Source organism: Chelonoidis abingdonii, chromosome 8, assembly GCF_003597395.2.
Source record: "Chelonoidis abingdonii isolate Lonesome George chromosome 8, CheloAbing_2.0, whole genome shotgun sequence".
Taxonomy (NCBI): Eukaryota; Metazoa; Chordata; order Testudines; family Testudinidae; genus Chelonoidis; species Chelonoidis abingdonii.
In genome coordinates, this window is record NC_133776.1 from 66,178,306 (window position 1) to 66,204,400 (window position 26,095).

Here is a 26,095-nt window from a genome sequence, read left to right on the forward strand (position 1 = left end):
CAGAAGAGACCACTGCACCAGACCCTGGTGCTCTCTGGTTCACATCCCCGTAGAGAGCGCTGTCCGGGTGAGAGGAACCCGAGGGTGCCGTGACGGCCAAGTGGAGCAGATCGTCCGTGGACTGGTACCCGACCTCGCATTGTATTGGCGAACGGTGCCGGAAGTCGTACCGGTGCCGGACCGGGAGCGGGACCTGCAACCAGCACGGTGCGGGAGGTCGACGGGAGCGGACCTGCGACCAGCCTGGTGCCAGGAGGCAGATCGCGAGTAACGCGGTGAGATGGGCTCCGTCGGGATCGTACCGGGAGGTAGACCGTCGAGACGAGTACCGGTCCGGTGACCTGGACCGGTGCCGCGAGTACGACCGGCGCCGAAGAGGAGACCGTGCCGGGACTGCGAGCGGCAGTGTGACGGAGACCGCGCGCGAAGCGGTGCCGTGATCTCGATCTCGACCGGTGCCTGCCCATTCTCTGAGGGACATCGGTCGAACAATAGCCGGCTTTCCCGTAGACGAGATTACCGCACTGGCGGTGCCGGGGTTGAGGCGGGGGAGGTTCAGTCAGCGCTATCAATTCCCTCGCCGTCGCAAAGGTTTCCGGTGTAGTGGGACAGCAAGCTCGACCAGGGCATCCGCCGGGGAGCTGTCTGGCACCGACTCAACGGCTCTTGCCTGGCCGGAGTCGACGGTGCTGGAGAACCGTGCCGCGGCAGATGGCGGTGCCGGACGGCACGGTTTCCCATGCTCAGACTGCGGTGCTGTAGCTGCAGCCGCAGGAGCCTTGGACTTCTTCGCCTTCGGCGAGAGGGAGCGGTGCCGGGCTGACTTCTGCGCCGGAGACTGTTGGTGCGCGCGGTTTTTGCGGTGCCGGTCGTCTCCGGTGCCGATGCGGAACTTCTGCCCGGTACGGACTTCGTGCGCTCGGTGCCGGGCTGCCGGGGTCAAGGCGGCCTCCATAAGGAGCTGCTTTAGACACGATTCCCGCTCCTTTTTTGTCCTTGTTCGAAAGGACTTACAGATTTTGCACTTGTCCGTCAGGTGGGACTCCCCAGGCACTTCAGGCAACGATGTGGGGGTCTCCCGTTGGCATCGGCCGGCGGCAGCGGCGACACTGTTTGAAGCCGGGAGAGCCAGGCATGAGCCCGGGTCCCGGGAGGGTTGAGGAGGTGAACCTCAGCCCTCTAACTATATACAAAATTACACTAACTACTACTATTAGACTAAGAATTAACACTAACTACAACTATAAGTATAAACTAGAGAAAAAACGGGTTGAAAGCTAGGGAAGTGGAGGTCAGCAAGCCGCACTCCACTGTTCCAACGACCGACACGGGCGGTAAGAGGACTGAGAGCGGCCGGGTCGGCAGGGGCATATATACGGTGCCGCAAAGGCGCCACGCCAGGGGGCGCCTGCCGACCTACCGGGTGTTGCTAGGGGAAAATTCTTCCAACGAACGTGCACGCGGCGCACGCACACCTACTTGGAATGAATATGAGCAAGCACTCGAAGAAGAACTGGCTAGATATCTGGAAAGCTGTCTGCAGTTTCCAAAGCATAAAATTAAGACAAGTCAGCTAAATTTGTTCATGGATTTTATTTAACCACCGTAACCTTTATTTAGCCATGGTAACCTTTGTTTTTTTTTCTATTGGTGAATGGCAAGTGTGCTAGAGGCATGGCTAAAGCCCAGGCAGATACAGAGTAAGAGGCCAGATCTCTGGAGTAAATTTAAAACAAAAACAAAAACAAAATGAGAACTATTAGTAACAGATACAACCTTTGAACCCAGACCTAACTATCCTAGGAAGAGAAAATGAGAATGCAAGGAAATAGAAGACAGTGAATAGATATAGGGATAAGAAACTTACTGACCTGTTCTGTAAATGTTCTTCAGGATATGTTGCATACGTCCATTCCACTTCACATGTGCAAAGTGTTGTCAGAAATTTTTTGTACCTGTTGTGATGGTGCATATGCCCTCTTCTGCCTTGTTCTACTGTGTGATGGTATAATGGGCAGTGCCATCCCAATCCCCACCTCAGCTCCTTCTGATAGGACAGACTCTGCTACAGAGGGAAAGGAAGGTGCGTCATGGAATGGACGTGTGCAATATCTCAAACAGTGGTTACGGAACAGGTTAGTAACAGTTTTTTCTTCAAGTGACAGCACATGTCCACTCCACTTCAGATGACTCAGAAGCAGTTTGGTCTAGAGGTGGAACTAGAGTCTACCTGGATAATGAGTTAAAGGACTACCTATTCAAATCTAGCATCATCTCTAGATTGCTGAGAGATGGCATAATGTGAGGCAAAGGCACGCAGTGAAAACAAAGCTGCAGCTCTACAAATGTTCAGAATAGGCACCAGGGCTAGAAGGCCTGCAGAGACTGCGTGAGATCTGGTTGAATGCACCAGCACCCTCTTTGGAGGAGTTACATTGGCTGTGTTGTAGCACAAATGCAAGAGATTTGAAGTCTTTTAATCCTGTCTGTAACTGCCACAAACAATTGGGTTAGTCCTGTCCAAGTAAAACACATCTTACATGTGGAATCTCACTTCATTCCTTATGAACATGAAGGTTTGGGAAGAAAGTTGACAAATATATTGCCTGATGGATGTGCAAGTCAGAACCACTTTGGTGAGAAACGTCAGATAAGGGTACAGATGTCCCTTGTCCTGTAGAAGACAGGACTCGGAGGTCGACACTAGAGCTCATAATTCATCCACTCTCCTGGCTGAGGTGATTCCCATCATGAAGGCTACCTTCATCAAGAGATGAAGTAATGAACATGTGGCTAATGATTCAAAAGGAGCAGCAATTAGTTTTGTCAATACCAGGTTTAAGTCCCAAGGGGAAACAGGATACTCTACTTGGGGATATGAATGGTCCACACCCTTCAAAAACCTGATTTACATGGGAATGCAAAAAAAGATCTATTACCAGTTGGAGGGTGGAAAGCTAAGACAGCTGTCAAGTGGACCCTAATAGAACTAGTGACCAGACCTTGCTGCTTCAGGCATACCAAAGAGTCCAGTGCATGTATTGGAGCCCAGATCAGGTAAACTCCTTTCTACTGAGACCAGATGGACAATGTCTTCCATTCACCAAGTAAGAATACCTGATTAAAAAGGTTTTTTATACTATTCAAGAGCACATCTTGTGCCCCTTTGAATAATTCGCCTTTTGAGGTGTCAACCACAGAATATACAGGCTGTCAGCTGAAAGGCCTCTTGGTTGGGATGGAGGAGGCAACCCTGGTCCTGTGAGCTCAGGCCTGGATCCTATGGTAGCATCAAAGGAGCCTAGTCTGACAGGTTCAGCGGAGTGGAAAACCAGTATTGGGGATGCTACACTGGTGCTATGAGTATCACTTGGGCATGGTCCTACTTGATTTTTAACAACTTTCTGGGTAGAATTGGAATAGGATGGAGCTTATAGGAGCTCGTTCATCCAAGGCAACAGAAAAGCATCCAAGAGCTCCAAGACTATGACCTGCTCATGAAGAAAACTGATAACATTTCCTGTTGATTTTGGTTGCAAACAGATCCATATGGGGAATCTCAATAGCTGAAAAATTAAACCTGGCTACATCTGGGTGGAGACCCCACTCGTGGTGGCTGGTAAAAGACCTGCTCACCTGGTCTGACAGACTGTTCTGGATGCCCCGAAGGCAGAAGGCTTTGAAATGGATTGAGTTGGTGGTCACAAAGCAGTACTGCCTACAGGCATAGCAAAGTTGGCCAGGCTCCTCCTTGATATACATTTACATATACATTTGCTATAACCTATTAGGCCATTTGTTTCTTAAATCAGGGCTAATCCTTCTACAAGACAGACATGATTCCAAGTTAAATCAAAGCAGCCTGGCAAATTGTGCAACACTTACATGTGGGGGTCTTCCTTCCACTTTTAATCAGATGAGAAGGACAGTTTGTTTCAAAGAAGAGAGAAGAATGAAGAATTTTAAGAGTTTTAGACTCTTTGGAAACTCCAAGCAGAGTATCTGAAGCCACTGGCCCTTCACTGGCAATCTATGTGTGATCTTATCCAGGTACTTCTATGGCGAGGTGCTCAATGATCTCTTTAGTCCCTGCCCCTAAAAGGCAGGCTTCGATACTGGTTTTGTTTCTTATGGGTCTGAGAATGAGGGTATTCTTACAGGGAAGTTTGGGCAGAGAAGAATTTTACATAAAGCACTCATCTGCTAAAAGATGCCAAAGAACCTCATCAATATTATTCTAGAGCTTTGCAATTATACTGACACCAGGATAGTGTCAGTGAGTCACCAACGGGTTCCCATCGCAACTTGAAATGTTAAAATTAGTTCAAAGAATCGTCTCACTCCATTATTTAACAAACAAACCAAAAAAGCATTTAAGAGACAAAATCATCTGAGGACCCAACTCCCTGGAAGCCAGCCAGCACACCCCAAAAGCAGCTTTAAACAAAGGAGACAGGCCAGGACACAGAGGGATGAGCTATCCATGTTGATCTCCACAGGACTCTGATGACAAGTTTACAGAGCCATAAGAAAGGAGGAGGGAATGGAAGCCCCACTCCTAATGAAATGAAGGAAGGCCCAGAGTCAGGATGAAGAACTTATGGGTTTATTAACGAAACTATACAAAAAGGCACAATGGCAGTATGGGGGAAGGGCTACTATGACATCCTGTTCGTCTCCAACACTGTCTGCAAGATCTCATCAATCTGGTCCGACTCATAGTTAACATCCTGCAGCTCTAGGTGAGGGAGGACCAGCGAGAGGAGCTGGCTGACATTCCTACGCAGGTTCTTCAGCTTCTCCATAGTGCTGTGGACAAGAGGAGAAGAGTCAAGAGTCAGAGACAAATGGTAGTTCCAATACATCCCTTCCTCTAACTTGCTGTCTTCTGTCCTATTACCAGTGCCGTGGGAGGCTGAGGTTCTTTGCTCCATTCTAAAGGCAGTGCAAGCTGCAGATGGTAGGATGGGAAGATCGTGGGGCCAATGCACAGGATTGGAGATAGGGGAATGTAACTCAGTTCTCAATTCTGTTGTAAGTTTCTCATGTGACATTGTGCAAATCAGTTCACTTCTCTGTAATAGGGGAGCAACAATACTTACCACACAGAGGGGTTGTATCTGTAAATCTAACTTAGGGTTGCATAGCTCAATATTCGCACTTGTTCCTTATGATTCCCTAAGTGCTGTCAAGTCAGAAGCAGGGCTAAAAAACACATCCTGGATATGGAAAGTCCCATATTTGTAGGAAAGACAGTTCAGTAACTGCAGAGTATTTCTTTCCCTTGACACATTCTCTTATCATTAAGGAAGCCAATACTGTCTGAATGATTCAACTGGAATACTCCATAAAGTGAACAATGTACTGCAGGAGAAAACCCAGCCCTGACAAAGGAACTCTGTGTGGAGTATCCTTCAAACCTGTAGCTATTTGGCTTTACCTGTAGCTCTGCTCCATAGCCCCCCTTCTCCTCACAACCTAGCAATCCTTAGTAATAACCCACTGTTACTCATGCAGCATCTTCAATTCATGGGTACCAAAGCGTTCTCCCAGAAGTCAGTTTCCTACGTGGATGTTCCCCCGCAAGGTAACCCATGTTCTCTCCCCCTACCCTTGGGACTGACTGATATTGTCTATGGTTTAACCCACAGTTCTGACCTTTTCAAGTCTCCTTTCTCTGGGCTCCTGCAGGAGACATGTGCCTCCCTAAGCACCTCCAGGTGCATCTCTGTCTCCTTGAGCCTCTCCTTCAGCTCGGTCTTTTCCTCTATGGTCCTCTCCAGCTGAGCCTTCAGCTCTTGCAGTTCAGCCTGGCGGTAACCCATGTGTTTCTTGCTCCAGTACAAGCCTTCGGTCTCCTGGGCCCTGAGTGTTGCCAACTCCTGTTGGCTTTTCAAGAAATCTGTCTCCAAGTGGCACTTCTCCTGCTCTAGTTCCTCCACCTGAATTAAAGAAACAGCAAATGCAGGGACATGCACAGGAAGTGAGGTTGCACATTAAAGGGGAAAAGAAAAAAAAGAAAAAAAAAAACAACAAAACACAAACTTTCCAGGAGCTGAGGAACAGGGCAATGGCTAGTAGAATAAGGAAGGAATCCTAACCCATACTTGCCTTACGTGAGACACAAGTCAACGGGATTTTCTCTCCTCGTTAAGTCAGTCTTGATCTTCCTCATCCAATTCCCTATTGCCGCAGAACTTTATCCCTCCTGCCCCACCAGAATTCACAGCCAGGTGCTAATGTTACCTTGCCCTGGAGCAAATCCCGTTCCGTTGAGACCCTCTTCAGCTCCACCGAGAAATTCTCCACAGTTTGTCTCAGCTCCTCCTGCTCCACCATATCCCTCTGATTTCTGGTGTTTGGTACCTGCAGGTCTCCTCCTCCTTTGTCCCCATCAGGGGGAGGATCATTGTGGCTCCGGGCTTTCACCTCAAACTTTGCTTTATCAAGTCTCTCCTCCCACCCAAAGGGGATTAGCTGAATGGGAGCCTCACCATCTGCAGCAGCCTTTGAAATACCAACAACAGCCACGAAGGGCCTCTTGTCCACCTCTTCCACGTTCCCACATGTATTTACACAGACACTCTTATCTGATGCCTGGCTTTCTGATATTAAGGCTGGCATTTCCTCTTCCAGTTCCGCCTGGACCACTGCAGTCTCCTTTTGCTGTCCTTCAAAGTGACCGAGACTTGCTGGAGTCTCTTTGGTAGGACAGAGATCCCCATTGTGTGAAGCACTGCCAGCTTGGTTGGTGCCAGAGAGTGCATCCAGATGTTCTCTGACTAGGCAGGAGTCTATGCTCCCCTGTATACTTTCATCATCCTTGTGAGACTCAGTGCATTCTTGATCCTGGTCCACTTCAGTGAAGCTCTCCCTTTCAAAAGAAGTAGGCGGGCTGGGACTGGTCAGATCGGGGGGGGATGGGTCTATCTGCTCCTGATATCGCTTCCGCTTTTCCAGCAGCTCTTCTTCTGTGGATAGCTTGTGCTTGCTGCAAAAAGAGAGGACTGGATCAGCAAGCCTGAATCCCACTCTGTACAGCAGCCAGGCAATGCCACCCCATTCCACTGAGAAAACTAACCTCAGTGTTTAGTGAGTAATGCTGATCTCCAAGAGCAGTCAAGAGTTGCTTTCCCTCTCCCCCTCTTGAACTGGTTAGGACTGTTCAGGGGGTGGGGGAGGCAGGCTCCACAGAAACATTAAGACGAGACTACTGCTGGAGGCAGGAGACCAGTTCTGCAAGCCTAGCAGTCTGACTACCCTCAGCACTAACACAGCCCTTATATTTTCAAAGTGTTATACAGAAACTAACTAATAATCCTCATAACTCCCTCCCCAACTCGAGAGAAACAGATAATTATCTTCACTTTACAGATGGGGAACTTGCCACATGAGTGGCAGAGCTGGGTTTAGATCTCTGGAGTTCCTGGCTCCCCACTCCTCCCCAAACTCAATCCACTAGAACCCATTGCCCCTCTAATCCAGTATAGCAAAGCCTGTGAATCCTGTGTCTCTGAATGGAAGCCAGCTGCAGCTTGCAAAATCTCTCATGCAAAATGTTTGGTTGATACATTTCATTAAACATAACACAGAGTATGTTTAAAATGTTGGGCTTTTTTAAGTATCAGGAAATTGACCCACTTAAACAAAGTTTACAATACATTGTGAAGCATATATTATCCACATTCTCAAGCAAAATCTGCACCACTCAAACAGTCAGATGGCTGATGGACTTAATTCACATAATTAAAAACAAAATTGAACTTCAGCCAGGAACAAGCCAGCTCATTTGTATGTGCGCAGTGCACCTACACTCATAAAAACCCTGCACTGATCTAGAGAAGCTGGTCTGCGTTCGCTAAACTCTCAGACTCACGCATTCCAGGCCACTTCTTAAAATAGATCTTCCCGAGTGGGCAGACACTGTCCTTTTAATTTCACACTGTCTCTGCAGTAACTACAGTGCTTGCTTATGTCAGAAAAAAATAATCAGAGCAGCATTAAGTAGATGAACGTACATTTGCTTTAGCCCAAAGTGGCTTCCTGCTTATGTCCCCACTTTATTCATATTCAGGTTGTTTAGTTTTGCTCCCTGATTGTAAGGCTTCAGGTTAATTCAAATCTTCCCTTGTTACCTCCATCCCACACTGCTTTACATTTCTCCAGGCTGCTCTGCACTTGATTCTTTACATTAGGAAAGAGCAGGAGTTGGCTATTACCCTGGCCAAATCCCACCTTGGCCAATTCCGTTCTACCTTCCTAAACTTCCTGGTACAACAGTCAGCCAGAATTTCATTTTCATTTCTGTGCCTAGAAAACCCTAAAATCTGGTATACAGTCTGGCTGATTCAGAATGGCTGCCATTATCTACCCAGAGGCGGCTGTGTTTTAGTGACAGGCTAAGTGGTTCTTCTCATGTATGGTCTACTGAGGGATCTGTTATGATTGGAAGGTTTGATCCTCGACTATAGGAGTTCTCAAACTCTTCAACACCATGGAACATTTCAATATGAAGATTCGGTCTACCATTTGCAATAGCAACAACAGTGACTGCTGAGGAGAAAAAGCAGTGTTAGGAAGGTGTTGAGTGCATTTTCAGCTGCTTGGCATGAATTAGTAGCTGGAAATAAAAGCACCAGATAAGCAGCATTACCGAAGTGTCCACTGACCACAGTTTGAGAACTTCTGCTCGTGCCATTGCATTATTTCTAAAGCATTTTAAATTCACTTCGGCTACATTTCACTACTCTCACGCATATAGAACAGGCTTCATCATCTGAGCAGCTCCTCTTCCAAGCTGTCACCCAGAGTGGGGCTCTAAAAGGGAAGGTGGACAAATTGTGCCACCAAGTGCACAGAAGGGTGTATTGCAGCACTTAAAAAACAATGATTGATGACTTCTCACATAGTAAATACAGAACTGCAGTCAATGCTAGGGCAAGCGACAGGAGGGGAGAAAATGCACCTAAAACCCAAGTGAAGTTCAGATTTAACTAAGAAGCTTCTCTTAACCAAAGGAGCTGTTCCACCTGCTTGTGGCCAGAAATCAACTGAATTTTCAGCTAGAGCTCTTAAGGGCTGACTTCACAAATTTTGCTGAATTTCCTGTCTCTATCTGATGACAGGAAGTCACATTGCCCATTATCCAGACTAGCCGTAGGGGCTGTGGGAGAATCAGAACTGCACCAGTTAGGTTTGCCAACTTTCTACTCTCACAAAACCCAACACCCTTGCCCCGCCCCTTCTCCGAGGCCACGTCCCTGCTCACTCCATTCCCCCTCCCTCTGTTGCTCACTCTCCTCACCCTCACTCACTCTTTTCACCAGGCTGGCTCAGGGGATTGGGGTAAGGGAGAGGGTGAGGGAGACGGTCTGAGGGCTCTAACTGGGGGTGAGGGCTCTGGAGTGGGGCTGGGGATGAAGAGTTAGGGGTGCAGGAGGGTACTCTGGGCAGGGACCCAGGGGTTTGGAAAGGGGGAGGGGAAATCAGGGCTGGGGCAGGGGGTTGGGATCATGAGGATATCAGATGTCCAGGCTCCAGGCGGCACATGCTGCTGCTTCCAGGAGCTGCTTAAGGTATGTCCTCCCTCTGGCTCCGACTCGGAGGGGTGGCCAGGTGATTTTGCGCACTGCCCCGTCCGCAGGCGCCGACCCCTCAGCTCCCTTTGGCTGCAGTTCCCAGCCAATGGGTGCTGCAGAGTTCACACTTGGGGCAAGAGCAGCGTGTGGAGCCCCATCTGCCCCTACACGTAGGAGCCGGAGTGGGGACATGCTGCTGCTGCCGGGAGCTGCATGGAGCCACGGAGCCTGCCTTATCCCTGCTGCACTGATGACTGGACTTTTAACTGCACAGTCAGCGGTGCTGACCAGAGCCACCAGGGTCCCTTTTTGACTGGGCATTCTGGTCGAAAACCGGACATCTGGCAACCCTAGAACCAGTGCAAAGAACTGCTGAGATTAGTTTAGGTTGAGACTTTACGTACATAGAGCTGTGAAGGTGGTGGCACCAACGAGATAGAAAAAAGCACTGGTCAACGTGAAAGGAGGAAAAGATTAAAAAATTAGGACATAGCAAGGATTTCTGTTCCTTCCTCTATTCCACCCTGCTCCCATTTTCCTTGTCCTACGCTAAGGTGAAAAATAAAATCTGTGTTACAAACTGCAAGAGGCTTACCTCAAAGAGAAACACAAAAGGAAAAATGACTCTGCACACGTGATCCTGATTAGCTAGCAAAATTCCAAACTTCGTCCTTTCAGCATTTAAGGGAGGGCATCATAGGTACCAATGTCAAGGACTGAAGAAGCCCAGCCATGCAGACCCTGGGTACTTGTTAGAGAATTAAGTGAAGCACCATCCCTTCCCCCAGTGTACCGTGATTCACTGAGTGCTGCTATCAAGGATGGCTTTAGGCCTATTCCACCAATTCCCCCGAATCGGGCCCCACACCTAAGAGGGCCCCATGCCCAGTGAGAATCCCTTCCCTGGCTAGAGGCACCTGGTGGCGCTCTGAGTCTTTGGCGGTGGGTCCTTCGCTTGCTCTGCGTCTTCGGCAGCACTTCAGTGGTGGGTCCTTCAGTGCAGCCAAAGACCTGGAGCGAGTGGACGACCCACCACCGAAGTGCCACCGAAGACTCAGAGCACCGCCGCCCCGTGAGTACAAGCCCCACGTGTTTCTTTTAACTTTTTTTTTTTTTTAAGTCATCCCTGCTGGGGCCCCGCCAAAACTGTTGGAATTGGGCCCCGCACTTCCTGAAGTCGGCCCTGGCTGCTATAACCTCAGCAATGAAGGTTCAGCCGAGGATACACAGATACTAGCTGAAGGTGTACTTAAACCAGATGGCCTTGCAATCCATTTATCAAAGCTCTCCGTGTTCCCATTTCAAGGCCAGCAAAACACTAAGAAGAAAGCTGAATTGTGTTCAGAGAATCTGAAGTTAAAAAAGGAAAGTGTAAGAGGAATGAGGGCAGATCTTCTAGCTCCAGCCAACACCCGCTTTAATCAGATTCTCAGATAATCCTCTCTCACTCCCTGCCTCATGTCCCTACACTCCAAGTCCAAGCATACCTCTCCCCCTTCACAGAATCTCACACACAAGGTGGGTGTCCCACAACAGGAAGAGGGTTGCTATTGATAAGGAGGCAGTTGTTTACACCATTGCACCTACCTTGAAGCTGTCTGTGCTATATTTTTCTCCAAAGGCCCAGTGGTCAGACAGACAGCACTGATCTTGTCAAGAGCAGGGGGAGGAGTGAGAGAGCCAGCAATCCCATCAGGCCCCTCTTCTGCAGGCTCTTGCTTTGCGACTTGTGTTACACTGTTATTCTGAGCAGGACAGGGCTCTGGTGTAGTGGATAATATCTGGCAAGGAAGGGAGCATTGAAACAATAAAACAAACAGCCTCTCTCACATGCCAGCTGCAGCTTTGGAAAAAATTTCTTAACCAAACTGAACGCAGCACAGGAGTGTACTTGAGTATTCAGCCTGAGTCCCCATTTGAGCAGATCCACCAACTGGGAAATAAAAGAAAATGTTCCTAGTGGATATCATCACTGGGGCTCTGCCAGCTAAGACCAACGTCCACTCACCCCATCACCATTCTCTGATGGGTCATGGACTGCACAAACATCACCATCAGACAAGTCTCTACAAGTCCAGGACTGACTCATTCCCCTAGCGGTTACCACTTCAGGGGCTCTGCCAGCTAGATGTTGAACTGGTCCCCCTTGCAATAACCACCTCAGCGGACTTTACCAGCTGAGAACCAAACCAAATTACTGCACAGTCACTGTCCCAAAAGGGAATTCCTCTCTCCTCCACTTCCTCAATCACTACCACAGGTGGCACGGTTACTGTTTTGGGCTATAAGAGTTCATTTCCTTCCCAATTCAGGCAATGGTGCTTTAGCTTCTCAATGCCAGGATGTGAGGTGTTTCCTCGTGCTTCTGTGAGAATGTCCATGCACAGAGGGATGCATGCAAGTGACAAACTGACTTTCTTTCTACACATACACAGGCATGCACCTGGGGATATTGTGGGATGACCATGTCACAAAAGAAACATTAATGACTAAGGGAAGAGAGGAGGAATTGATGCCACTACTGTGGGAAGACACGACAAACATGAGTGAGGACAGAGTAACACCTCAGAGAACCTCCTAGTCTCAAACCAAATCAAATACTCTGCAACAGTGATCAAAGTCTCATCTACTTACGTGCTTCACGGTATGCATGGCTTATTGGGAGGTGGCTTATGGGGAGGAAAGAAGGTGTGAGTGAGAAGTCCTCCTGTCCTCACCAGGTTTGTCCTTCCCAATGGATCAGGGAAAGACTAGTCTAGCATGCGACATGAGGGTATCTTTGGGAAGAGGACATGCAACAAGATTAGGCTGGGGTTGGAATGGGAGTGGGAAGATGTTTTAATACCATGATGATTGCTGGGAGGGAATTGTCCCTAAAGGACGGCCAACCTGATCGCACGCTGCAGTGTCCAGAGCTGCCCGGAGAACCCATCCTGGGCAGCCGTGTCCGAAAGACAGTGCTCCTGAAAATTCAAAACATCAGTCTTTATATAACCAGATAACCTGAAAGTGGGAAAGGGCCTGAGAGAAACACTGCGACTGCAGGACGGGAAGGGGGACCTCACTGACCCCTCTTCTGTGTTGAGAGAGGGCAAGATCAAGCCCCTTGATTAAGACAGGGCTTTGGAGAAAGAATGGCATGTGAGCTGGAGCTCCTAAGCACTGTCACACTGTTAATAAGTATGGTGTTAATATTGCTCTGGTGTTTGCATGTCCAAGCTGTGCATACAGGGTTTTCTTGTTCCAGCCAATACACCGTGATCCTCATGTCAGCTCCTCTCTCAGCAGAAGACAGAAATAAGAAAGACCGGGGCAAGGCAGAGACTTTGCCATCCCCAACAGCACAGAGCAGGGCTCCCCACTCTCCAGACCATGACAAAGCCTTCTCCAGTCATTTCCTTTCTCTCACCTGGTGTTCCAAGTTCTCCAAAGATGACGACGACCCCCTCCTCTTTCTTTCTGTGGTCTGCTCTCTAAGTGATGGGAAGGAAGAAGGCATTCAGTTTCTATTCTCTGTAAGGCTCAACCAGGATCTAAAGTTTCTCTCTGCCAGGAGAAACAGTTGGGAGGTGGCACGGGCAAGACGTAGGACATTAAGATACCTCAGCATGAGAAGAGTTTACTACTACAGTGCAAGAACACTATCATGGCATCACCTCTGTGACTCCAGTGAGCAGGCAGTTTGGATTAACTACCAAAGTCTAGTTTCAGAGATAGAGATCCTAGAAAGTGGGTAAGAGAAACATAGGGGACATCACTGACATCCTGTTGACCCAGGAACCACTGACATGTGCACCTCCTGTGAGAAAACTGGGACATGTCACCTGCACCTTGAGCTGCTATGCAGAGGTACTGCTGTTTCCTTCTCCCCCTCCCAGGTTGGGTTGAATGGGCAGAAGCAGCAGCAGGACTGGGGAGGGAAAACAAAACTGGTTTACTGACTCCCTTGCTGTTGCTAGTCCATCTGCAGGATGGAGTCAGCATATACTTAACTGTTTCCTGAATTTTCGGTCATAGCTAGGGCTCATCTCCTCATCGCTGGGCTCCTGCTCTTCAGGTGCTGAGCAGCTTCTGCAATGAGATCAGTCCGTCATGCTTGAGCATGAGAGTACAGTTTGATTGTCGCCTACGAATTCCCCAAATCTTTAGGATCTTTGTGTACGTCTCCAGCTGCTCTCTCAGACTCTTCAGTACTTTATCTTTCCTTATAAACTTTGCATCTATTTCAGATAAAGAGAGCTATGGGAGCAGCCTGGAAACAACAAAATGTAAAATATTTAGGGGAAAACAAGCTACTTACCTCCTAAAACTATACAGATGAGGCAGAAAGCGAAGCTTTTAAGATCTGAGTTTACGGTGCCAAGTATTGTTGCATGTGTGTCATTTCCTCTCAAATTATGAGTTACTATGGAGAAGAAGCGTGGCAATCCCTGCCTCCCACAGTGGCCAATACCAGATGTCTCAGGGGAAAGCATAAGACCCCCATAATGAACAATTAGACTGTAATATGCCTATAGGGAAAAGTAACTTCTAATCCCAGACAGTTAGTGGTTGCTTACAACCTGAAGCAGGAGAGTTTACATCCCTTATACACTAGTGTAAAAAAAATGCAATCGTCGATATGAATTGTATAAAAAATATTTAATGTTACTAAATTCCTGGCCTCCATTTTACCTTGTGGCTAATGTGCTGCGTAAACACTGAGTTCCCGTGTCACTTTTAAATTTGACTGAATATTCCCTGGTCCTTATATATTAGGGCAAAGAGGAGTTCCCGACTGACCACCTCTAAGCCATTCATTATTGTGTATACATACAGTACATCCTATGTCTAAACTAGTCGGTCCTAATCCTTTTGATCTCTCTTCCTATGGAAGTCTTTCCATGGTTCTAATAATTTTCATTGAACTTCTTCTTTGTGAGATAGGGTGACCATGAGTAGGCACAGAATTCCAGGTTTGGGTTTACCAGTGATTTATATAAAAGCATTAGAATAGTCTCAGTATTATTCTCTCTCTCTTTTTAAAGTACTCTACCTTCCTAGTAACACCTTGGTGGGTTTTTTTTTTCTTTTTTAAACCACAACTATGGCACATTGAGCAGATGTTTTCACTCAACTGTTCATAATGATCTTAGGTCTTTCTCCTGAGAGGTAACAGTTAATTTAGAAACCATCTGTACGTATGAGCAACCTTAATTGTTCCTTCTAACATGAATTGCTTTGCACTTGTTTATCTTGCTCCCCAACGACTCAGTTTAAGTAGATCTAGCTGAAGTTCCCCCCAATCCACTCATCTGGACTGAAAATTGTGTCATCTGTAATCTGACACCTCCTTTTCCAGATCACCAGTTAACATATTAAACAGCCACCTTCTATTAACCTCCTCCCATGTGGGGACCCGTATTTCAAGTGGGACTTTTGTTCCATACCTATATTTTCAGAGTGGCGATAATAAGGGCTGGCTAGGTAAGCTTCTATATTTCAAGGTCTATGCAGATGTACATGTACATGGGAAGGGAAGCAGGGGTCAGCAAAAATTGAGACAGTGAGTGTTTGCATTAAGAGTGAGAGGCAGCAGGGTAGAAAGCTCAGACAAGGACTGAGATAGGTGAGCTTCTTACTTGTACTTGGGGTGGGGATGGAGATGACAGAACCACTTCTCAGGTAATGATGCAGGATCAACCTTGTCAGGGAGCTTCCTCCATTTCAAACACTCCTCACACTGCACCCAAGTCTGGTCTGGTCTCCCTCTGGAAAGAGATACATGGACTAAATGTCCAGAATACAAAGCAAAGAACTACCTCTGCCCTATACTTAATCCCTTGAGTACTAAGAACACTGCATCCAGCGCTGCAACTGTGTGGCTGGCTAGCCTGGTCTACAGTTTCTGGCAGTGCATGTCCCTATTTAGTTTTGTTTTTAATAACCCTCCATTCTCAGATGTTACCATTCACTCTGCAGGTAGTGCCTGTGTAACATGAGCAGCTCCCACAGACGCTCCTTCCCCATCACCAGCAACAGATTCCCTGTGGACATAAAAGTGCAACTTGGCCTTGCAGAGGAGCGATAGCCATCAGCACCATACCCATTCCCCATCGCCTCAACCCCACATCTCGCCATGCTCCGTCAGCTGCACATAGCTCCCTCAGAATAGATTGCTCACCTCACTATTGTGGTGTTCACATCAGAGCTATGAAAGTGAAGGTTCGATTGTATTAGCACCTAATCCGGACAAGTAGCTCAGCCAAGGCATTGCACGTCCCAGCCTGGAATACCACATTATCCTAGTCATAGTGCCCTCCGTACATCTGCCAATGCCTCTCCATTCTCACCTGGAACACCCTATCATTACATGTCCTGCTCACCCCCAACATTAGCCAGTGGACTAAGCTGATATCACTAAAAACTTATTACACTAGCAGCCTTTGCAGCTAGATCTCCCAATGTGAAGGGATACTAATCAACCCTCCATCCTCTCTGCCCTTCCACAACACTCCACCCGTTCTCTGCAGATGAAAGGCCCAGTGCTTTTAATGCTGCACTAAAATTAGACCAAAATCACATTCGAACTCACGCTGGCACATTGGCACCACTGGAACTACCTAAGTTCATCTGTGCCACCTTCGCCTTCCAATAAGTGTTGAGTTTCTGTCCCAGTGCAGTAATTGTCCGTCTAGAGGGAAGGCAAGAGCAGTGAAAAATCAGGCAAATTCCACCGAAAGTCACAACAGGTAGCACAAGTAACACAACCCAGTTAAGAAGCAAACCTCCTTTACTGCCTGTCTCTGCCTTTCACTTCAGTAATCACAACTGCTCAGATATGATAGTGGTGGGGATGGAGAAGGCATTCAGATGTGCCACTGCAGGAACAGCTTGGGTTTTGGAACATTCATCTAGATTTATACCAGAAATAACCCTGATGTATCACCCATCCCACAGCTTCAGAAGTCTGCCAATACCACTCTATGTTACCAGTACACACAGGGCTCCTGATGCTCAAGATCTCTGGGGTCTTACTCTCTGCTGCCCAAAATGCTCTTAGAGCCTCTCATTGGAGCAGGATTGCCTTTTTGTTCAGAGTCAGGGTCATTTTCTTTCCAAACCAGGGGTACAAGCACCCCAGTTTTCACAGAGTTTAAAGCCAGAAGGGACCATTAAGATCACCTAGTCTGGCCTCCTGTACAACACAGGCTAGAGAACTTCATCCTATAATTTCTGCATCCTTTAGGGCTCAAGGTCAGGCTGTGCACAGAAGCTAAGGTATCTCATCTTTGGCCCCAAAATTCGGCTACAGTATAAACAAATAATTTTTATCAAGGAAGACAGAAGCCTTAGAGGCTAAGACCAAACCCAGGCAGCTAACTAGTCCTGGGTAGCCCTGCCTGAAACCTTTGGGCAATTCCCCTACATCCTCCAAAGAGAAGCCATCAGGCTCATGTCTTATCCAGCCACTGGCTGCTATATATGATTCAAGTAATCACTGGGCTTAAGGCCAGCATTAATTAACTTAAAACAAATTAGATACAAGCCTAAGCACGGGTACTGTGCACAGGCAGAGAGGGTGGAGCAGACATAGGGTTTTCTTCTCCTACTAGGAAAACTGGATTTCTACCCTTTGCATTCGGATGAGGCCGGTATGTCAGAATAAGGTCTTTAAGTACTTTTTGGGACAGTCTCGCTATCTCCTACACATCCCAACAGAAAATGTCTCATCACACTCAACAGAGGATACCTTACAATGCAGAGACATCTGACACAGTTATGAAAAAAGAAAATCCAAATTCTAGATAGCCATGTTCAGATTGGAACACAAAGCAAGGCCTAGCCAAATCTCACCCCAAATTACTGTCTGTCTTGTTCTACAGACCAGCCTGCTAGAGGGAGCAAGATTTGGGGACGCCTAGTCTCCCTTAACTTTAGGCAGCTCCTGCATTCAAGGATTAATTGCATCCATAATATACCCTTTCCACTGATAAAACAGGCTTCCTGGTGTCAAGACAGACAGCAAAAGCCCCCATTGAACAGCAGCATGAAACCCGTGCACCTCAGAAGGATGTACGTTCTGGTCAAGTCAATAACCTAGCAGCTTGGTGGGGGAGGGGGTCATGAAGGTGACAGACCACAGAGGCGTTCACAAACATCTCACCTCTCACTTCCTGCTGAGACAAGGGGGCCCCTAACCTCAGCACAGCAGCCCAAAGCTCTGGTAGCTATTTGCACTAATTTAAGAGCAGCTGACTATCTGCAAAGCAAAGACAAACAGCAGGATCTGCTCTGACCCCCCTTCCCTCCCCATCTGCCCATTCTAAATTGATGCTTACACTCATTTGTTCATCTCTATAGCGCAGCATTTCCCCAAAGGCAGTGGTATGTCCAACTGAGTAGCTGGAAGGTGGGGGGGACATGGAACAGGGCCAATGCCAGTTTCTCTCATTCTGCCCTGCTGACATGACTGGTTTAATTTTCCAGCTGTGGGGCTCAGTTTCTGAAAGCCTGGGAAACACTGCTTTAGTAATGAAAGCACACTGTTCTATTTCAGATAAATCTCTGGGGCAGGGTTTAGGGTTCATGGGTGGAGACATGCATGAAAAACAGCGCTAGATGAATATGGAGACTACTCCCTCTCTCAACCCAAGGAAGCAAGGTCTCTCTAGACTGCGCAGAAACATGGTAGACATTTTCTGGTAGGGGTGTCAGAAGGAAGATAGGCAAACATGGAGCTACTTCATACATAAAGCCCATGCACAGCAGTATCCCCAGTGGCAGGCCTCCCTTACCGGTATTCCTTGCTTTCTTCAAAGTCCTGTTTGTTGTGTGCTGGTTTCAAGAAGTTGCACTCAATCACCCCAATCACGCCCATGCCATCCCCCTACACCAATGGTCAAAAAAGAAGGAAGAAAACCAATCATTTCAGCCATACTGGTTACAGAAAAGGAGGTAGCACCTTCAGGAGAACAATTCCTATACCCCTGGAATCCTGGGAACAAGATTCAAGTTACCATACATCCCCTCCCTGATACAGGAGTTGATGGGCACATGCAGACGGGTTACATGTACAGCAGCAACATGTATCAGATATGAACGCTTGGCAATCTCCAAGGGCCTGATTTCAGTCTCCAGCTGGCAGATCCCCTTTAGACAGTGGGGACAAGGAAAGGCATAAGCACAAATCCATAGGGTATAAACCTGGAATATCATCTAGCTTCCTTACTCTGAAAGCCACCAATGTATCTATATCTAAGATGACCCCTAGAAGCAAAGGAATGACAGCCAGCTTGCTGGCACAGCTACGCTGCCCCACCACTGCACACGTGATTCTGTAATGAGTACACCACTCAAGAGAAGGGAGCAGTCTGGCTGAACAAAGAGGATGGGTTTCAAGACTTGAGTTCATCATCAGCATCTGCCCCTTAAAGCAGCAATAAATAATCTCAGAGGACACACTTGGATCTCAGCTTCTAGACAAGTGTACAATATGGATATATATATAGTAAATGGTTGATGGGGACTGACAGTCCAGTTACCAGGTTCAAAAACTCCTGCGCTAAGCTGGTGAGATCCTGGAGGCCCATGGGACCAGAGTAGGATCTAAGGACAGGGCCTATCTTTGATGAAGCCATGTTCCTCTCTTCTCTCCTATTCCTGAGAGCAGAGGGGAAGCACTGATCACTTGCCTTCATTTGGCAGCCCACTTTCTCGTAGGACTTGATGAGTCGGTTGTTGTGGTACATCATGATCCCAAAGTGGCTATTGTTCTTGCAATTGAACCCAAAGGTAATCTTCACCCTCTTGTTCTGAGAGAAAACTTGTCAAAGGAGAAAAAACAGCAAGCTCCAAGGAGGAAGAAAGAAATGAATGGCGTTTTGTGGGAAGACCATTGTGTGTGTGTGGTGAGGGGGTGGGGGTGGAGAAGGGGCCACTGATGGAGAATAGCAGACAGCGAAGTGTCTCCAAAAGGTGGTAAATCCCACAAGTTTTCAATGTATCAGCCTCATGATGTAGGTTGTGTGATGCAGATGTTGTGCTGTTTAGACTAGAGCAACACCTTTGCCTCTTTAGCAGGAGAGCAGAGCTGAGCATTGGCCTTTGTAGAATGAGGAAGCTCTGGTATACACAGCCAAAAATGGTGGATAAGCATAACTGCAGCCCCTCTGAGTTCCAACAGTTTAACACAACCAGTCTGGACAGAACAAAACTGTTATAGATAGGTTAAAATAACATGTTTTACTCTAGGTCTCTAAAAAGGCTACAATATTAATTTTAAGCTGGTTATAAAGCAGTCAAGCTCTGACCAAAGAACCACGATCAAACTGAGTTATAACCCAGACGGGCCAGCAAATGACTAAAAATGTGATTAAATTTGGTTGTTTTGGCTTTGTAAACAAGACCAAAGAAACCTCAAGAAATAATAAAATGAAGATATCAAGGCCCACAAAGGTAGAGGAAATTCAGCAGACACCCACTTCACTTGGTTTCAGTTCTGGAGAAGAAATTCTGTTACTAGGTTTAAAAAATAGAAGCTATTTATAAAGAACGATCTTGTTATGCCAGAAGTATCCTTCTGGTTGACCTATCCCTTTAAGAGGGATCCAACATTACGGGAATATGTGTGAAGATGGTATATTTTCATTGTGTGTCACCTTCTGGGGTTACCTTAAGTGTATTCTAACAACTTTTATTCCTCAGTGTCAGGGATATATTACATTTTACACATGTTGGCTCTGCAGAACCAACAAAGTTGTGAGAGAACAAGCCAAAGTCCATTCCTTCTTATTCATTGTCATCGCTTACTAAACTCCACTTAGGCATACCTATGCTCAAGTGTCACCAAAGGAAGGATCTAAATCTGTAAAATCTTTAACAGTGAACAGGACGCACAAACAGGAAAGGACCCATGCTAAGTCTCTGATCCCTGGCTGAGTATGCAGGGCTGGAAGTTAAAAATAACTCCATCTTTTTACTCTTTTCACATTTGAAGTGGAAACTGAGACAGGTGGAATCCCAGGATACCATTTTACAGAGTCACTTTTCAGAGCAGAACCACTTTTTAAGTGTGTTTAGCGGGAGGGTAGATTTTTACAAAATGTAATTTATTTAATATTAAATGTAAGCCACATTCTGTTTCAGGGATATTTTAATAGACATCTAGGTAAGCACAGCTCCCTTTGTGCTTTGCCTTGACTTGGAATCATGGCTCTCTTCTTCAGTCAGTACGTTCTCAGAACGCACACAAACGGTAAAGAAAAATCGTGTGTTCATACAGCTAACAGGCAAAAAAAAGAATGAAATGAACACAGATCTCAAGCTTTCCATTCAGTCAGGAAAAATAAAGCTAGCAACTGAATGCTGATAAATGGGTTAAAGAGGGGAGCATGGAGCAAGGTTTCCCTTTTATCATACACCAGTTCTGCTCTTGTACATAGAAATCAGGCCTTGGTTTATACTGAGGATTCTTCCCTATACATTTTTAAAGATGTTTATAGTTTTAAACGAGTTTAAACAGGTTTGTGCTGATAACATCAGATAAGCTTGGTATTGGTATTCAGTTGCCACGACCACTAAGCATGAAGATTCCTTCTGCACATCTGAACCTCACTCAGACTTGAAACATGCAAGAGCTTCCATCCAGTAAGTTGAAACACCCTTGCCTTTTCCAACAAACAGTTTTCAAGGCTCTCTCTTGAACTATTCAGGTTGGGATATAGCCTCTATGGGGGTAAAGGGAGGGCAGGAGAAGAAAAGTCAGTCTCCAAGTTCACTTCAAACCTCGGCTTCTCTACCTTGCTGCTCCAGGCCACCCAATCCAGCTTTGAGTACAAAGGAGGAGTTAATTTCAATTGGGAAACAAGTGATCCTCATTGTGTGCTATCCTAGATGCAAAGAAGTCACCAGGAGGCAGGAAAGGTTAGAGACAGCTATAAGGATACTGTGAAGGTAGGTCTGTATATATCATATTCAATATTAGCCAAGCTCTTGGAGATCAGCTGAGTCTTCACTTTCTTCTGTCGCAGAATAATCTGCATGCGGGGCTTCAGGTACAAGATACTGCAGTATGCCTGGGAGCAGGAGACAGGGCAAGAAAAAAGGTATTATGGACACAGACTTCACTGGAGACCTTTAGGGAAAAAAGTGAAGTCATTTGACAACACAATCAGTCCCATATAGCCAAGTAGCTGAGTCCTTTCCAGGCAAACCCAGCTTGGATTCCACAGCTTTTAATTCCATCGGAAGTGCTACACTGAGAGACCCTGGCATGTCTGACATCAGCACAGACTCTTAGCTCACACTGTTTACCTAGGACAGACACAGGGCAAGGACCAATCTAGTTCTTTGGTGTAACTCCAGCATCCCTAACTCACCCGTAAGGAGTACTCGGTTTCTGGTGCAGAGGACTCTTGCACCTTCTCAAGGCGAGAAGGAACCTTCCTCCCAGCATTCTCTGATTCCTCCAAGCTGAAGTCTGATATCCGAATGTCATACTGGTCTGTATCAAAGTCCAATTCAGGCTTCCCATCTTTATTTCTGAAAAACATGATAAACAAAAATCAGGATATCCTATCCAGCCATTCTGTATCAGCAATAGAACAACTTTATAGCAGTTAAGCTATAAAGCAGTGGTCCCCAAACTTTTCAGGGTTGTGGCACCCCTCCCCCAACCGTATCCACACCCCGTCTCCTGCTGGCCAGGGCCGGGAGCAGGGCTGTGGCTCCTAAGGAGGGGAGAGAACGCGGACAGGGGTAAGGGAGAAAAGGCTGGGCCGCAGCTGGGGGGCGGAGTGGGCCAGGAACGGAGCCAGGGGCAGGGCTGGGAGCAGAGCCCCAGCCGAGGGCCAAAGCTGGGGGTGGGGCTGGGAGTGGTCAGGAGCCGGTGGCCGGGCCAGAGCAGAGCTGGGGAATGGAGCTGGGCTGTGTGGTGCTCCCTCCCCACCGCCCCGTGGGGGGCTGGCCTAGCCCCACCATGCCCCTTCCCCGAATCATAGAATCACAGAACTGGAAGGGACCTTGAGAAGTCATCTAGTCCAGTCCCCTGCAATTCAAGGCAGGACTAAGTATTATCTAGACCAGGGGTAGGCAACCAATGGCATGTGTGCCGAAGGCAGTACGTGAGCTCATTTTCAGTGGTACTCACACTGCCCGGGTCCTGGCCACCGATCCGGGGGGTGAGGCTCTGCATTTTAATTTAATTTTAAATGAAGCTTCTTAAATATTTTAAAACCCTTATTTACTTTACATACAACAATAGTTTAGTTATATATTATAGACTTATAGAAAGAGACCTTCTAAAAATGTTAAAATGTATTACTGGCACGCGAAACCTTAAATTAGAGTGAATAAATGAAGACTCAGCACACTACTTCTGAAAGGTTGCCGACCCCTGATCTAAACCATCCGTGACAGGTGTTTGTCTAACCTGCTCTTAAAAATCCCCAATGATGGAGACATCACAATCTCCTTAGGCAAATTATTCCAGTGCTTATGCCCTCTGACAGTTAGGAAGTTTTTCCTGATGTCCAACCTAAACCACCCTTGCTGCAATTTAAGCCCATTGCTTCTTGTCCTATCTTCAGAAGTTAAGAAGAACAATTCTTCTCCCTCCTCCTTGTAACAACCTTTTATGTACTTGAAAACTGTTATGTTCTCTCTTAGTTTTCTCTTCTCCAGACTAAACAAACCGAATTTTTTCAACCTTCCCTCATAGGTCATGTTTTCTAAACCTTTCATCATTTTTGTTGCTCTTCTCTAGACTTTCTCCAATTTGTCCACATCTTTCCTGAAATGTGGTGCCCAGAACTGGACATAATACTCCAGCTGAGGCCTAATCAGCACAGAGTAGAGTATAAGAATTACTTCTCATGTCTTGCTTACAACACTCCTGCTAATACATCCCAGAATGATGTTTGCTTTTTTTTGAAACAGCATTGCACTGTTGACTCATATTTAGCTTGTGATCCCCTATGAACCCAAGATCCCTTTCTGCAGTACTCCTTCCTAGGCAGTCATTTCCCATTTTGTATGTGTGCAACTTATTGTTTCTTCCTAAGTGGAGGACTTTGCATTTGTCCTTATTTAATTTCATCCTATTTACTTCAGACCATTTCTCTAGTTTGTCCAGATAATTTTGAATTTTAATCCTATCCTCCAAAGCACTTGCAACCCCTTCCAGCTTGGTATCATCCCCTTCCAGCTTGGCATCACTTTAACGTGCCTCGTGTGGTCGAGGCACAGTGCTGGGAGTGAGCTCTCCCAGCACTCTAAAAAAACCCACCTCCACAAGGGGCATGGCTCCCAGCGTTGGGGCACTGTCTACACCGGTGCTTTACAGCACTGAAATTTGCTGCGCTCAGGGTTTGTTTTTTTTTCATATCCCTGAGCAAGGAAGTTGCCACGATGTAAATTGCTAGTGTAGACAAGCCCTTAGCTGTGGTGGCTCTGCAGGGCTAACAGGAGAGAAGAGCAGCAGCAGAACATATTTAGTCACAAATGCCAGAAGATCTGACTCGGATCCACCCAAGAAGCAAACTTGTAGAGTAGACACTGCCACTGTTACACTTGAAAGAACCAAACATAGCAAGTTGCATAAAACTGGGTATTTGACCCTGATGCAAATTGGGCCTGTATAGGTACAGTAACTCCTCACTTAACGTTGTTGTTTTGTTGTTATGGTGCTGACTATTAGGGAACAAGCTCGTTTTAAGTTGCCCAATGCTCCCTTGTAGTCATTTGGCAGCTGCCTATTTTGTCCACTACTTGCAGGATTTGCTGGAAGAGCAGCCCCTCCTTGTGGGGATTTGAACCAGGGGGGCCAGCAGCCCCCCCATCAGTTCCCCTAAATTCCCTGTAATGTATATGGCTCGGCAGCTGCCCAGTAGCATGTCAGCTGTCCCTCCCCCCACTGCCATGCTGCTCCTGCCCTGCCCTCTGCCTTGGAGCTGCTCCTGGGAACTTCCTGCTTGCTGGGGGGAGGGGGGTCCTGATATCAGGATGTCCCCCTGCTCTTGCCCCTCCCCCCGTACCTCCTCTTCACAAAGGGGAGGAGGGGAACCGGGCTCAGGGACAGAAAGGAGGGAGCTTGCTGGAAGCTGTTGCTTGAAGTGGGGTCAGCACACTTAAAGGAGCAATGCACATCTCTCTCACTCATGCACACCCCCCCCCAGCACTTTGGAAAGTCAGCACCTGTACAGCCGTGCATGTGCTGTCAGGAGGCGGGATTGGTGCGCTCCAGCTGGATAGCATGGGCTCATGATCATATTCAGTTTTTGTAGGGAAGTGTTTGCAGCTACTGCCCTGCGTCTATTGCGTTTCCTCCCTCCTGCCTCAGTCCATGCTGCCTTGTAGAGTATAAGGCTACATTAACAACAGCGTATTAACTGTTGAGGGCTAGTTCACCATTTAGCAGCAAGGCATGCCCTGGGAAATAGTCCACACTCTTACTCCACTACACACTCACAATCATTCAATGCTGTGTTCAATATTAAACTGTTTAAAATTGTTTAAAACTTATACTGTATATGTGTATAATGTCTTTTTCTGGCAAAAAATTTTTACCTGGAACCTATCCCCCCACATTTACATTAATTTTTATTGGGAAATTGGACTAGCTTAACATTGTTTCGCATATAGTCGCATTTTTCAGGAACATAACAACGTTTAGTGAGGAGTTACTGTACTCAATCGTTAGGCTACTGAGTTATTACCTCTTTCTCCCCTCAGCCTTACAAAGGGCTGAACCTATCATTTTCCACTCATCCCTCCTTGTGTGCCCTGGCTCCCTGTACCTGCGGATGTTCCAGATGAGGATCCGTGTGCCCTTTTTGCCTGGAATGGCATCAAACTGAGCCAGCAACTCCTCCTCAGTACTGAAGAGTGTATGTTTCAGGACGGCCTCAAGGCTAGGCCCAGAGTCTTCTGTAACAATCATTTTCTTTAGAAGCCACAGAGTCAAAGAAAGAACAAGACGGTCCCTGGTTTCCCCTCTCCCCACGACCAATGAGACATTAAAAATTCAGGCACTACTGCATAGGCAGGGGAGGTACATGGACATAACCCCCACGGGGGTGGGGGGGCAGAGGGCTCCGCATACTGCCCTTCCCTGCAGACATCCCCCCCAGCCTCCATTGGCTGGGAACAGGGAATGGGAGCTTCGGGGGAGGTACCCACAAGACAGGGCAGCATGAGGAGCCCTTCCTCCCCTCCCCCGGCTCATGGTGCTGGCCGCTTCCAGGAGCAGCACGGGGCCATGGCAGGCAGAGAGTCTGTCTTAGCCCTGCTGCATGCCAGTGCCACCCCAGAGCTGCTCAAGGTAAGCAGCACCAGGTTGGAGCCCCCTGATGCATCTCCTGCACCCCAACCCCCTGTCCTGAGCCCCCTGCCACACCCCTCCTAGATCCCCTCCCCCTGCCCTGAGCCCCCTGCTCCTCCCCTCCCCCTTCCCTGAACTCCCTGCTGCATCCCAACCCCCTGCCCTGAGCCCCCTCTTACACCCCACACTCCCTCTCGCACTCTAACTCCCTGCCCCA

The 26,095-nt window shown here is 47.3% G+C and overlaps 1 protein-coding gene across 1 annotated transcript in view; it reads right to left on the reverse strand.

Annotated features, from left to right (window-relative positions):
- Positions 1-4,586: 4,586 nt before the first annotated feature.
- Positions 4,587-26,095, reverse strand: part of RBM41 (RNA binding motif protein 41) — a 40,186-nt gene continuing 18,677 nt past the window's right edge. The window contains exons 9-21 of the mRNA XM_075068718.1: positions 25,355-25,501; positions 21,938-22,100; positions 21,506-21,634; positions 19,253-19,372; positions 18,356-18,447; positions 16,153-16,251; positions 15,200-15,328; positions 13,572-13,649; positions 12,988-13,051; positions 11,166-11,359; positions 6,247-6,991; positions 5,659-5,942; positions 4,587-4,809 (exon numbers count right to left, since the gene is read on the reverse strand). Coding sequence (XP_074924819.1) covers positions 4,659-4,809; positions 5,659-5,942; positions 6,247-6,991; positions 11,166-11,359; positions 12,988-13,051; positions 13,572-13,649; positions 15,200-15,328; positions 16,153-16,251; positions 18,356-18,447; positions 19,253-19,372; positions 21,506-21,634; positions 21,938-22,100; positions 25,355-25,501 — 2,395 coding nt within the window. The 3' untranslated portion in view covers positions 4,587-4,658. The remainder of the gene's footprint in view (positions 4,810-5,658; positions 5,943-6,246; positions 6,992-11,165; positions 11,360-12,987; positions 13,052-13,571; positions 13,650-15,199; positions 15,329-16,152; positions 16,252-18,355; positions 18,448-19,252; positions 19,373-21,505; positions 21,635-21,937; positions 22,101-25,354; positions 25,502-26,095) is intronic.